General features: G+C 41.5%; 1 protein-coding gene across 4 annotated transcripts in view; it reads left to right on the top strand.

The window, feature by feature from the left end:
• Positions 1-275: 275 nt before the first annotated feature.
• Positions 276-14,908, top strand: part of smtnb (smoothelin b) — a 47,085-nt gene continuing 32,452 nt past the window's right edge. For 3 of the 4 annotated variants that reach the window (XM_038703004.1, XM_038703003.1, XM_038703005.1), the window contains exon 1: positions 277-632. In XM_038703004.1, the coding sequence (XP_038558932.1) occupies positions 582-632 (51 nt within the window). In that variant the 5' untranslated portion in view covers positions 277-581. Of the gene's footprint in view, positions 633-14,908 lie in introns of all 4 variants that reach the window. The other variant, XM_038703002.1, reaches the window with a different exon arrangement.

Genomic DNA, 14,908 nt, shown 5'->3' on the forward strand with positions numbered 1-14,908 from the left:
TAATTACAGAATATAAAAACATTGAGTATTCCTGCTTGATGAAAGTATTAAAACGGAGTCTGCTTCCATGAAAATCTAACGGAATAATGCCTTTATGTGAATTTCCACATAGATCTTCAATGGCAGACGGTGGCACTAATCACCCCTCATACCTGGAGGCTATTCTGCGTCGTCCCACAGAGCGGCGCGCTTTGAATGAGCGCCTGGAGAAGCCGGGGACACAGAGGGGCGGGCTTACACCTTTTCAGTGGGAATCCTCTGTTCAAAAAAGCTGCCAACGTCCTCTTGTAAGACAGTGTGGGCTTGCTTTCTGCTTTCACTGCAGCTCACGAGACAACAGAAGACCGAATTTCGAAATATGCTCACCATAAGCGGAGCACGGGCTTATTTTATTTTAGACTCTTAGGAGGTTTCTGACTTTAACTGCGCTGAAGATTGAGACAGACCGCACTGAGGGGAAAAAAAGACACAAAACAAGCTACAACTCGTGCAGGTGGTAGACCATACATTGACCGGGGAACCAGCTCACACTCGCCATCCACACCTTTTCGTCTCACCTGAGCCTGACAAGAAAGATTAAAATGTCCGTCGAGAGTTATTCGGCGCTGGATGAGTCCTCTCTCCGAGCCTTGGTGAGTAGATGAAGGGAGATGCTCTGAACTAAAGTTACACTGTGGTACTGCTACCTGCCTCGGAAAGACGGGGTTTTTAATTAATAAAACATTCGGATGTAAATCAGTTTATCAGCATTATCTTTAGTTTGCATCCTGTAGCCTAACATCATATGGATTTGCATCAGAATGGTTAATTCCTTTATTTTACAAGGATGTTACTGATACAAAATTATACCTTGATTCAAGGGTTATAGTACAATAACATATTATAACATCCTTTTTTGACATTACTGTTATTTTCATGGCATCTCTCTCCTTTGATAATTCATACATGACATGATAATCCTGACAGGTGGTCTGCACACATACAGTGCTTCTTGTGGTTTTGTGTGCTTTTTACAGGCCATATTACATCCTCAGTGTAGACCTGAAACAACTGCAAGGAAACTAATATAACCATAGACTGTATATAACTGATTAATTGTTTCAGTTTCTTTTTTTATATATCATTGTTTAAATATATTTAGGTTTTTGACTATTGTTTGGACAAACTAAGAAATCTGAGGTCACCCTGGGTCTAAGGAATTTTAATGGGCATTTTTAATTAATTTCACAGAATAAACAATCAATTGAGAAAATAATTGTTAGTTGCAGATGTAATAAAGTGTGTCTGACAGTCAGTTGTCAGATGGGTCATTGTAAAAAATAAAACAAGCAATTTGAAGATGTCACCCTGACTTTACACACTAAACGATCAATCCGATAACCAAATAAGTAACTGACAGATTGATCAAACCTCTATTATTATTATTATAAAATTGTGAATGAAAGTAACATTAATTTCATTTGTCTGTGAGTCACATTGATATGTTACGTTTTCTGAAGTAGACATTATGTCACGAGGGTGAGCAGCAAATCAATAAGAGAACATGAACATGTACAAAAAAAGGAGACTTCCTGGTTCACAGTCGCATTAGTCATTACCTAATTATTCCCTGAAGCAGAGGAAGATGAGACATTTGCCTGTCTGACATTTATCATGACACCTGTAACACAGACAAGGACACATGAGTCATCCTGTCCTTTAGACTAACGCTGTCTGAATCACATTTACACATACCCAACAATTGTTCTTGAAACATCTGGTTAATACCTTTACTGTGGTTTTTCATTCTGGAATAATAATTAATATGAATGTATAATGAACAAGAAGTTTATGTCATTCAAGTTGGGGTGAAATACGGTGGTGTTGTCAACTTCTGTCCGATTGAACTACAGTGTTCAAACTACTGCATCTGATTTTAACATAACTTCTAAAGTCATTATCTTCACCAGTTGCTTTCCCAAGAGTGCTTTAAGAAGAGGTCATCTCAGAAAAAACATTTTGATTTCTGTTCTTAAAGCTCAGTAAACCTGACTAGAAAAGGCTGTTTACCTTGGAACAAGGCACGGTACAAAAGTAATGTTTTGTTGACCTGCCTGAGACTATTTAAACCGTATAAACACAGCCAGACCTTTATTTCCCCAAAGTCTGGAATCATCTGGCCAAGAGCTTTCTTCTCATAAATCACTTAAAGGCCAAACTTTTATCACAAGTGACATTATAACCGCGGGAAATCAGGAATATATCAAGGAAATAATATTCTTCTTTCAGCATAATGATTTCCTTTTAAGCAGAGTATTGGTTGATTTTGATTTGTACATATATGAAATACAGCGTTAAAATGAATAGGAAGCAGGAGGGATTAAAAATGGCTACTACAAAGTTTGCCAGTGGAAAGAATAAAGACATAGTTTTCTAATACTGTCTTGTAGTTTTACATTTTATTGAATAGAGCTCCAGATTTACAGGTGTATGTGAGTCAGAGGACTTACACTGCCTTTTTATTTCAGAGATGTTTTTGTAATAATTGTATTAAGATGGACCTCATTGTTTTTCGAGAAACCAAGCTTTGTCCGAATCTTCTAGTGCGGCACGAATCCTAAGAGCTCGCTGTAAAAATGCTGGCATTGTCTAGAGAGCTGCAGCAGCAGCAGAATCATATGTATCATGCAGACATTGGAATTTGTGGGGTTTATCATCAAGTCATGCTCAACACATTACTGGGGTAGATTTAAAATGCCTCCTCTCCTTAGTGCTGAGCGTCTTCCCCACAGCTCCCCACCCTCAGATGTGACCACCAGCTATAAGGTCACCAAGATCCCACATCTTCACTGATGGTGTTTGTGGTGACTCGAGTGTCAGGGTTTTCCACAGTCAACTTGGTTTCAAAGGAAACAAACTCTGATTAAACTTCATATGGGGTTGGAATTTGAAATTCTGCTCCCCAGAGACATGAATGGAGCCTTTTGTGTTTAGTTTTTATGAATTCTTAACACTCTATTCTGTGGTGTTTTATATTCAGTGATTGTTGAGGAGTGAATTAAGAATTGTATTTCAGCACACCAGTAAAAGATGATGGACATTCAGAGATGCCCAGGCTTAATTAAACTGGTAGTAAAGCCGGGTGGAGGAGCTTCTGTTAAACAACAGTCGGTTAACAAACACTTACTCCAGGCTTTTGTGGTACTTAATGAACCAAACATTCAGAAGGTCATATTGCGGCCTCTCTAACGCCACTAATCCCATCTCTACACTTCTATTCAAAGCCCAGCCTGTCTTTTATATTGCTCATTTAAGCCCTCCATGGCAACCAGGAAAAGCATTTTTCTTTTCTCTCAGCTACCACAATTATTTAAATATCCACAAAAACAATCAGTTGGTGTCCCATTTTTTTTTTGTTTGGTTTTTTTTGGGAAAGGACATTTGTTGCGGGTCATCTGTCTGAACGGTGCTCAAGATCTGTGGACACAAAGACAAAAACAGCCGTGGCCAGTCGGCAGGAAAGCCCTTTCCAACCAAACCACTCCAACCACTATCACTTAAAAATAGATTTTATCAGCTGATTGCCAGCTCTGAGGTTGATGATTATCAGCTGTGTGGCAGTTCTTTCCTGTGCATGTCAAACCTGCAGGATGAACCAGGTGCATAGGTGTCTGTTGTTGTGGCATTGTGCACCTGTCTCCATGGATAAGAATAAGGTTTGACTTAAGCCTGTCTGTCAGCCACACCGTGATCTCCCTTCTAATTATCTCTGAAACCCCGTCCCTGCTGCGATGCTTCATCAGACATTTGCAGGAAAAGTCAAAATGTCAATATATGCATGAAATCCTATTGTCTTTTTACAGTTTATGGTCTGCTAATGCACAAGTCTGTTTTATCCTTTATAAATTGACATGACCGCTTAGAGACTTTTCCGTCTGTGGCGCCTGCTGGGCTGATTTCACATGCAGCATGTCTCTCATAATGATTTGTAACTAGTCTTGCCAGCCCCGTGACTGTCCTTTCTCCCTGGTGAGCAAGAAGCATTCACACATGTTTAAAATAGGACAATTTTACTCTGTGGTCCAGCCTCGTTGATATATGGGACCCCTGGGCCTTTGTTTTATGGCTCTCTGGACCCTTTGTGCGTTGACAAGGGCTCAACGGTTACAGTCTGAGAGGAAGAATGGGTTTGTTTTGTAGGCTCTCTGTACAGTCCCAGCTTCTCTTTGCCCCCCAGAGACATGGTCCAAAATGTCAGCCTCATCATCAGGAACAAATAAATTGGAAAGATTACGCTGGATTATATAACTATATAAAAAAATGTCTGGGACATTTTCTATGTGTTTGTTTTTTTTTATGTTGTCTCACATTAAATACAGTATTTCTTTAGAAATGTATTGTTTTCTCATTTTGATTGTAGGGGTTAGGTTTAGTAAGTAAAAGTTTGGGTTCTGGACAGTTGGTCAGACAAAATAAAGCATTCAAAAATGGTGCCATGTGGGAAATTATAACTGGAGTTTTCCCACTATTTTGTAGACAAAACTATGAACTGAGAAAATAATCATCAGATTAATTGAAAATCATCATTAGTTGCAGCCCTAAAGTAAACTTTCAAGAGAAAGTCTGAAATTGCAGGATAATGATGCTGCAAGACTTGACTTGAGCCTCGTCAACAATATTGAAAACGATTTTACTTTCTTCAAAGAGGCTGCAGAATATTTTGGATACAAGCTGTTGCATGCAACAGATCTTCCTTTTAATACAGCTCCCCCGCTCCTTGCCACACACTCTCAAGGAAAAGTCTTAAGTGTTTTATGCTCCTGACCATTGATAACACCTGCTACTTCTGTGTTTATGCTGCCAGTTATTGGTGGACATAACTGCCTCTGACCTTTTAGTGGGTGTTTTTGTAAGTGTTTTTCTCCTCTGGAGGGAAACAAAAGTCATTCAGGCTCTAAACTACAAGCACAGCGCTCACAGTGTACACCTGATTATTTGTTTCTGCAGAGCCTGTCATCATTCTCACAGCTATTTACTCCCTTCACATTTCCACAAATCATTTCCTGTTTCAAAGGTGTCAGTGAGGCGGTAATGAAGAAATGCAACAGTTAATCATTCGGGGCAGTTTTTCCTTCTAAACTGACACTTGAGAAACTGAGTTATCTCCGCTCTTGTGGTGACAGTATGTTGAGTTACAGCCTGCAGACTTCAGCCTCTGACAGTGAATATCCAAACAAACAGCCAGGGAGCAGAGAGATAAGAAGTCACTTGCTTGTTTGATAAAACAGGAAACATTTGTTACTGGATGTTACTATAAATAGCATTCCATTTTTAGGCTCTGAAAGGATGAGAAAAGAAAAGCAGTGGACTTTGAGATGATGTGCATATAAACTCTTTTTATGGTCGGTGGCCTTTAAACAGTTTGTTGCTCCAAAACAATAATTCGGAAGAAGTAGAGCACTCTTATGTATTTCACCAAACATTTGGTCCACGTTTAAAGTTGAAAATGAGTTCAGTGTGTCGTATTTCCTTACTGAGGAAGATACACGGTATTGTTTTGTCATTTTGAAGTGTGGGATACTTTAGAAACATAAGCTGGCATTTGAATATGAGGAGCAGTATTTTGTTAATTAACAGAATACCAGGCGCTGTTTTGTCATTTTATAATGTCAAAAAAGAATAATGTGGCAATGTATCACTTAGTGTAATAAACAGACCTCAAAGAGGTATTTTTGGCTGTTGTCAGTGAGGTAATGGGATTATGTTCTTACATTAAATGAATTAACACTTTGTGACACATGACCATGTGTTTCAGAGTTTAAATCATACACTACATGCTGCTTGTCTGTAAATTATGCGGTTTTGTAGTGAGACATTACACTGAATAAAACATACATAATTTTTTGTGAGGTAGACAATTGAACAAATGTGTTAACACGGTCTTAATAAGATGCTTCATTATTAGTTATGGAAATCAATCATTGGCAATCAAAGATATTGTGCACGATAGTGATTACAAAGACCCCCTATAAGTCACTCACTATAGTTTTAATGATGCTCAAAGGTGCACCATTTCTGTGTATATAAACCAAAGTTATGTTTACACCAAGTGTGTACATTCACCGAAAGGCATTGTGTGAATTTTTCTCATAATACCGCCATGTGAAAGCAGGTTTTAATCACCACGAACATTATTATTATTATTATTATTATTATTATAAATTTTAAATATGCTTCGCACCTTCCTCGGAATTCTCTTCTCCCCACACTCAGACACACACGAGGCCTACACCTCAGTTAAACACATCCTCTATCTCTGTCTCCCCCCGCACACCCCCGATGCCCCCGATGCCATCACGATGTTTCAATGTAGACATTGTCCGATGGAAATTTTGTAGACATCGCCCAACCCTAGTGCATCGTGCATCATGAGTAGGCGTGCGTGCGCACGAGACACCCACGATTGCTCCACAGTGCTGCTAGTGGTCAAAATCTCCGCATAGTACAGTTAAAAAAAACAACGTAGGGCCAACCTGCGCTTACAGAAGGATGCCAAAGAGATGAACGACAGCCTGAAAAATAGGAGGCAACACCAGCTGCTACTGCTGCAGAAAACTGACCTCAACCAAATGATCTTTACAGTATACTCACTAGATTAATGTAGTATATTCTGCCCTGATAAATGAGGATGTTAACCGAGGGGTGAACCAATTTTTATAAGCAGGAGATATGAGACAGACTCTGCTGTCAGAGCTGCATTGTGGTGGGTGATCCAGCAGAGAAGGTTTCTGTGACTGATCTCCATCTGGCTGGCTCATCATTCTGCCAAATGGAAAAGGTCTGGATAAGGAATTGACTGTGTGCTTTTTGTCCCCCTTATCCTTCACTACCACCAGGCGTCTCTGGCTAGCAAAAATCCCAGTTTGAGTTTGAATGCTGTAGGTGCTCAGACAGTTTTGTGACAAACACTCCAAACTCTGTTTTCCAGGTGTTTTAGACTCACACTTGCCAGATGTGTGCAATCTGCTTTGTGGCTACTGTTTCTGTGGTCTCTATGCCTATTCTACAATGTCTCAATATGAGCAGGCTTTTTTAACAATCTAAGACCTGACCAAATTCAAGAGGATTATCGGATCAAATTGAAGATTCTATGTTTTATAATTTGTGCAAAATCACTAACATTTTAACCTGAAACATCACTGATGTTTACATTAGATGAAGGGAGGAAGCAGTGTTTCTCTCAGGGGAAGAGAAAATTCTGCCTCTCATCATTGCCAAGATGCTATTAAGATGCTTTCGATGTTCACCCATTTGGTTTACCCAAACACAGATTATCATTTGTAAGGTAGCATAGCAGGGCTTTGGCACTGCTTCAGCAGCCTTTGGCTTTATGTTGGAATACTAAGGCGTGGCTCTGTTTTATAGAGAAAAATGGCATACAGGAAACAGCATGCAGCACTCTGCAGGATCAGAAATGTCTAGGGTTTTCTGCCAAGTCACATAAAACAAGTGACCAGCTTGGGAGAGGATGGTACTTTTTAAATGGGAAATAAAACTGAGACGCGTAGAAACACTGTGGTTTTCTATATTGCCTCCCCCAGGAAAGAGCCATTTCCTGAGATGAACAAGAAATCGTCCAACGGATGTTGATGTTTTGCTTTCCAGCCCACTGTTAATGTTGTGGCATTCTTGAGATGTAACAGCAGATCTTTTAAAAGTAATTTGGCTTAGTATGTCTGTCTGTCAGTGTGCGACTCTCACTCCCATTGTTATGTTTACTGTGGATTTTCAGAGTCAGCATGACTGGCTCTCATGGATCTATTAGAACAAACTGTTTGTGCTCTGCTGCCTCCCAAAGCGCTTTACCCCCCCATCCCGCCTTTTCTCCTGTGGGACATCCCTCTCATCTCCTGGCTCTTTCCTCATTAAACCCAAAGAGCCGGTCACGAAGGGCTTCAGTCTGACCAGTAATGTCCCATATTTGGAGAAGAATCATCATGCTCCAGCTCCACCTGGGTCTGCTCACAGGACACAGGCCAGCTGAAGTGCATGATCCAATCCGGTCTTATTTATTTATTTATGAAGACTCCTTCCTGCTGAAATCTGTCACACTGTATCATATCTTCTGCTTATGACCACAAAAGGAAAGATACAAGTATACTGTACAAACAAACTGTGGACAGCTCCCTGATTCTGTTGGTTTCCTGTAATTGTGCATGATGGTGTGTTTGAACAAAGAAAGTTTGAAAAGGAAAAATAAATCCTGCTTTTGGGTAAAGATAGGATTTGGTGTGATTTTGGAACAACATAAACCAATGCAGTGGCATTGGAGATCCAATTTAATTGCACAGAAAGTAAAGATCTTGGCATCCAAACACATGGATTATACAATAAAATCATTGTGTGTGTGTGTGTGTGTGTGTGTGTATATCCCTCCATTTGTTCAACGATTGGAATTATTTGCCTGTGTTTTGGGTGGAAAAGAAAAATCTGTGATAGACTGTTAGAGTATGAAGTATTTGTGCTTTGGATTTAGCTGTCAGGCAATGGTTTCATGCTAAATAACCAGCTTTCAAACTTTTCTAACCTAATAATTACAGGGATTTGCAACCATTTTACAGATGTTGAGTAGTACGACTGCGTGTGAAAAAAGTTGTGTAAAGCCTTCTGGTGCTCCAGAGGGAGCTGAGCGAAGACTGATAAATTGCTTCAAGTAATGTCACTTAAGTCAGCAGTTGGGGGCTAAGGACTAAAAGTTTTAAAATTAAGTCTCAAGCGTTAAGTTAAGTTGCATGGTGTGTAATGTAGCCACCAGTTTTGGTAAGGAAGAAGAATTTCTGTGGAATAAAAAAGATCTGTTTCTGCTGGATCGATTCTGTATCGATTTCCTTAATTTAGGGATTTTATCTGTGCAGAATTGAGTCAATAAAATAATAAAAAAACAATCTAAATAACATTGTCAAACAAACCCACACTTGGTCTGCTGTAGGTTTTAGTAATATATTATACAGCTCTGGCAGTTTGTTTGCAGAATAATGAGCCAGCTTTTTGCCTATGTTGGCTGATATTAAACCCTTTGATGAGGCCAGCTCCAAAATGTGGGGCACAGTTCTCCCGACCAGGCTTTAACTGACCTGGATCCCTCTCTGTGACCTGACCTGCAGCTCTGAAGAGGGATTGATTCAGATGGGGCAAAATGTGTGTGGAGCCAGACAGCTAAAATGGGCCAAAACGTCTCACGGTGGATTAAGCCCAAGGGGAAAATGTTCTGCTGTGGATGACAATAAGTTTGAGTAGCCAGATATGCAACAATGCTGCAAGATTGGAGATTACTTTGAGGTCCTGCACAGAGCTGAAAGGTCAATATTTTGCTGTTTAGATCAGAACACTGACCACATGTCCTGATTAATCCATCAGCATGGGGAGTCCACTGCACTAATGTAAGACTGTGTACTATGAACATGAGTCAGTAACGGTGAGTTCAGATCTGTCTTCAGTGCATCATTACAGACCTATAGAACATTTTTGATTCCCCCCACCAACCCACATACCCACATGCATTCCTCCATGCATCCGTTCTTTATGCCTGCTACCTCAAGTGTAAAGGGGACACTGTTTTCCCAGGTCTGCTCTGGGCCTCTGTCTTACCATCCAGTTATTAATAAAGTTTAAGCCTTCCCACACGTGTAGGTGCACTCAGAAAGAGCACGTTGCCACATGTGCGGTAATCTTTCTGTCCCCCTGGCTTGTATATTTCACCGGTACGCCCTCTTTTTTTCTAGACAATGAAGGCTCAGTGTGCACTGTAAACCTTGAATCTAGTTCGTTTCTTTGTTAATTTTTTAGCTGAGAGGTGACTGAAACTCCCTCCTCTGAAAATACCAGAGTCCCGTGCCTCGCAGGGCTCTCATGTATCCTGATTCCCATTTTTCAGTGGGTGTGGTGTATGTGCGCCAGACTACTGTACACATTCATTGTTTTTCTGAGGCGATGAGTATATATATTTTTTATTATAGGTTTCCACCTGATTTAATATTGGAGTTTTGCCCCAAAGCAAGGCAATAAGGAGATTCAAGTGTGACACAAATATTTCTGCTCTAAACTTTCTCACAGTTTCAGTCATTCTCGATTGTTTATTTGTGACTGTTTCAATGTCTGTACCAGACCAGCTTTCGTGTGGCAGCTGGTAATCCACTTCAGCTCTGCTACCAGGAGTGTACCGTGTGTCCTTATAAGGGCAGACTCACTTGTAAGCTTGACACAAGTGAGTTTAAAGCTCTGAACTGATCTGCTGCCTGACTACACTCTAACCTCAGCCTGCTCTGGAAATTATTACTGTAGCCCTCATTTCATGCGCAAACACACAGTTTACCCCCCCCCCCATTCTTACCTATGCATGTGGACTCTTGCACACATTTCTTGCAGAAAGTATACACACTCCTTTTGTGTCAGGGAATTTGCTCGAAACGTCATAGGTCACAAAGTAGAAAGTGTTGAGTACAAAATCAGCCAAGCACGTGCACACCCGCTGGGAGTCAAAAGGTCGAGACTTGGCCTGAGGGGTCTTATGTGTGGGAGGGTGAAGGATGTCATCTACACACCGTGCTGTGATGTTTGACCTGCCGTTTTGTAAACCACAGCACACAACACAGCTAGAGACACATGCATATATAGTAGTACTAGTAGTAGTTATAATATCTTTACCAGAATGAGACTTTCAATACTTGACAGGTTCAGATTCTTGGTGCTGCAGACACATTTTTTTATTTGTACTAAAAATAAAGGATGTGTTATATATCTACTAATCTACAAACTAACGTGTTACCATTCAGCCCATTGTACAGAGACATAGCTTAGATATCACAAGTGGTTAATTAACATTAATTCATGTTTCAATTGCTATGACTATGTTTTAATGAAGAAGAATAGAGGGGTGTTATTAAGACAAATCTGAGCTTATTTGCTTTCTCTTTGCACAGTAATGTAGCTGAGAGTTTGTGACTCTTCACTTCCACAGGTTCAACCTAATCCTCTTCCAGTGCTACGCCCACAGGTAGTTGTTGCAGCTTGTGTATTTAGCTCAGCAATGGATGGCAAACCCACTAAATAGTAGTTCAGTATATTTCAATTACCTGCAGAACCTTGAGTTCTTGCCATATTTGACCACTTCTGAGGCAGTTTCCATGTGTGGCGCAATAAATTAAACCAACTGAAAAACCATATTTATATCTGTTTCTCTCATGTGTAGCAGATGAGTTCAGAGTGTGTTCTGTCCTCAGGAGTGTGTCACCAGCTGGTCAGGATTACTGCTAAACCATGAATGCTTTCTAATTGGCCGTGATTGATTGAGCTTCTTTAGCCGGATGTCTTTGGATAGGTTTGAGGTTTTTACTCCATAGAAATCTTCCACCCAGCAGGAAGTGACTCAAATGAACCAGCTGTACAAGCCTTAGCAGGCCTGCTTGTGAAATGTTAAAACTTGTATCTTGCTCCTCACCACTGTAGGATTCCTTCCAAATAAGGCAATCATTTTCTCAATGCACTTTCAGTGAGTAAGTGCATTTGAACATCAAGTTGGGAATACCAATCTGTTATCAGTACCTTGAAGCAGTTATTCCAGTTTCTACAGGATAGTCTTTTCTCTCCTCACCCCGGCATAAACACCCCCTCCATCCTGTTCTTAACATTGTGTCTCACCAGCTGAGTCAGGTGAAAGGCCAACAGGTGTCACAGTAGCTTCCTCAGAGCTGGTGATGAGTTTTCATTAAGTACAGCAGACCAGACTGTATCATGAGTACCCCCCCACCATGTCGTCACAGGTGCTGACAGCTCAGTGATGACTGCATCATTTTCAGTAGAACATGTTTGTGTGCGAAATCTATTTGTTATGTGTTCATTTCTGACTCGTTCATCTGTTAGCAGTAAAGGGCGTGAAAAGCTGACTGTCTGGGTACAACGGCTGCTCTCTGGGCCACAGTGTTGTTGTTGTTTTGAGCCACAGTGACAGTTGGTTACCCAGATGTCTGTGGCTTGGTTTGGAAAATGCCTTTACAGATGGTCACTGGTGTTGTGCTGTCACTGTGTAACTGGATTGATCCCCCCCACCCCCCCGACACAGTTCACTCTCTAAAGACCAATTTCATGTGGCGGTCTTGTCAAATGGACTCTGTCTACACGAGTGCGTGTTTCCGTGTCTGGTACTTTAACAGTTATTCTGTTTTCATTGGCAGGCACCCAAGTGTAAGGTGTGTTTTATTTGCTTGGGTTACGCCCACGCATTACCTTCCTGTGCAGGGAGTTTATTGGTCGACGACTTCTATTTTCCTCTTTTCAAATATGTAAAGGAAAAGTCAGTTACAGCCACTGGCCTTGTGCCAGCTGGGATGGCCAGTTGAATTCAGTAAATACATGTTGCCACCAATCCAAACTGACTTGACGTGCAGCCATCTGGACACTGATTGGTCCATTTAAAATGTCTTGCGTTGGAACAGGTAAAAGTCAAAGTGCTGATGTGCACATGTAGGGATTGTTTTTCATCTCTTATCATCACATCATGACTTTAATTCCTCTTGCTGTGTTTGTATTTAGAAAGATAACTGTAACTGATTTGGACAGGTCTGAGTTTAGGAGTCGTCCTTGGCCCTTTTTTTTGTTTGTTAAACATTTTATTATGTGGCTTTGCTTTATGTTTAAACTGATATGGACAGTATGTAGGCAAAAAATGCAGCCTGTTTTGAAATGCTTAGCAGAAGTTACTGTTTTTGAGTAGAGGCCCAGGCTTGAGGCTGTTCTGTTATATCTATCTTTTATTTATTTTTATATATATATATAATCAGTCAGTCCTAAAACTTGGCAGCGAACTGGCTGTATAATCACATCATGACATTCATTCAGCAGTAAGCTTGACAGTGTGGTAATGGACAGCTCCCTCGGGTGTTTGGTTAGTGTGTGTTTGTGAGTATAGGCATGGGAGGGAGACAGATGGACAATGATAGAAATGAGCAAATGTGTTCTCATTTCGTCTCTCCGCTTGTGATTTCCTTGCTTCAAAATCAAAAGCTCCTGGTTGTTGCATCATTTCATTGCTGGGTTTGACCCAACCCCAGTTCTTGATCGGCAGATTTCACTACCATCTCTTTCCTTGTGAGTCAGCAGGAATGTGAGGAATGACCTGTACGAAGCCTGGCCCTTTCCCACCCAGCTCTCATCTGCCCATTTTTAGGCATAGCCAAGTCCAGCTTCTCTTTCATTTTTCTCTTTTTCACTTGTCATCCTTTCACCCTGTTAACCGCTTTGCTTTCCCCTCTTATCCTTCTCCGCTTTCCCCATGTCCTTTTATTCTTTTCTGAGTGCTTTCTCCTCTTACCCATTATTTTCAGTCAGCTCAGCACATTACATTTCCACAAATTACAGTATATAGGAGAGCCCTGTGAGCTAGTGCAGCTCGGACTGCATACTTTGTGAAACCACAGCGAGACCTCAAAACCACTGGCTCTCTTCATCTCTTGTGAGACACCTCCCCTCCTTCTCCTTCCCGGCCCTGCAAGGGGGGGGGGGGGGGGGGGGGGGGGGGCGACATCAACCCCCTTTTCAACCCATCAGGGTGTAAGGCTTAGTTTAACAACCGCGTCTAGCTCCCTCTAGTAGAAACCAGTTGCCATGCAAAGGTCTGTGTCTCGACTCTGCAGGTTTTAACTGATGCAGCAGGGAACCTTAAAGTGTGTGTTTGTGCATGAAGTGTATCAGAAAGCAGCAGCCGCTCATCTCTGCATGTGCTGACAGGTTCCCACTGCCGACCAAAAGAGAGATCTCTCTCTCTCACATGACAGGAGGGGGCTCCCTCTGCCCTCCCATGCTCACCGCTGTCGCTAACATGAAAGCATCCAGCTTGCTGATTGGTGTGTCTGTCTGCAGCCGTGCTGCACACACACACACACACCTTAATTACTCCTGTTTTGCTTGGAAAAAAATAAACCTGTAAACTAATAGTCACTCAGAGCTGATGAAATGGCTCAGTGAGTGTTTCTAAGTGAGCCACTTTGACATCTGAGTCTCTGTGGGGGCCCTGCAGCCTGGCTACTGTTTAACCAAGATGAATTACAGCCAGAGAAGAAGACACCTGGGTGATGGATTGACCCGGAGAGCTAAACTCGCTTCTTTCTTATAGCCGAGCACCAGCTGTTGGCGTGCCTGTTTCTTATCTTGTGCACCTTTTCTCAGGTGGTCCTGTCTTTTCACATTAGTGAAGTCAGATCACTTGTCATCACCAGTCTATAAGCCGTTCATCGACCCTGCTGACCCCTTAACTCCTTACCATACATTTAAAACTAAGCCAGGGCAGTTTAGTCTAATACTGTCAGGATGTCACACACCAGGATGACACACTTCTGTCCGCTTATCTGTCAGCTATGGCTCTGCTTAAAGCTGCAGCAAATAACTAAACTAACAGCTACAGCCATGCTAGCAGATCTATGAGGCTGAACTTAAGCATAGTGTGAGCCTGTTAGCATGCTGATCTGAGCTAAATGCCCAGATCAGCATTCTAACAAGATCACAAGGACAATGCTAACTCGCTGACGAACAACAAATGTCAACTTGCTGGTGACGCTAGAGTAAAAGTCAGGGGATCACCAACGTTAGGAATAATTCTCGCATCGCAAAAATTCCCCTGAAGGTGGATTTTGAACTTTTTAGGATACGCTGCCTCTCTGGCGGCACAGCTGTGTGTTATGGCCAATTGGCTCAAAGTCTGGCCTTTCTGGTAAACAAGTGCACTATGGTCCTTATTTGGCGGGTTTAATTACAGAGGGCGGAAGACGTTGACTGAAGGACGTTATAGCTATGGCTCTACGATATGAGCTCTGTACTTACACTGAGAACAAGCCTGTGACCCTTTACTGTAGCAGTGGATTTATGTAACTCTGGCCAT

The sequence above is a fragment of the Micropterus salmoides genome, unplaced genomic scaffold (genome assembly GCF_014851395.1).
Source record: "Micropterus salmoides isolate LMB-PRFRI ecotype aquatic unplaced genomic scaffold, ASM1485139v1 Ms_hic_scaffold_7, whole genome shotgun sequence".
Classification (NCBI taxonomy): domain Eukaryota; kingdom Metazoa; phylum Chordata; class Actinopteri; order Centrarchiformes; family Centrarchidae; genus Micropterus; species Micropterus salmoides.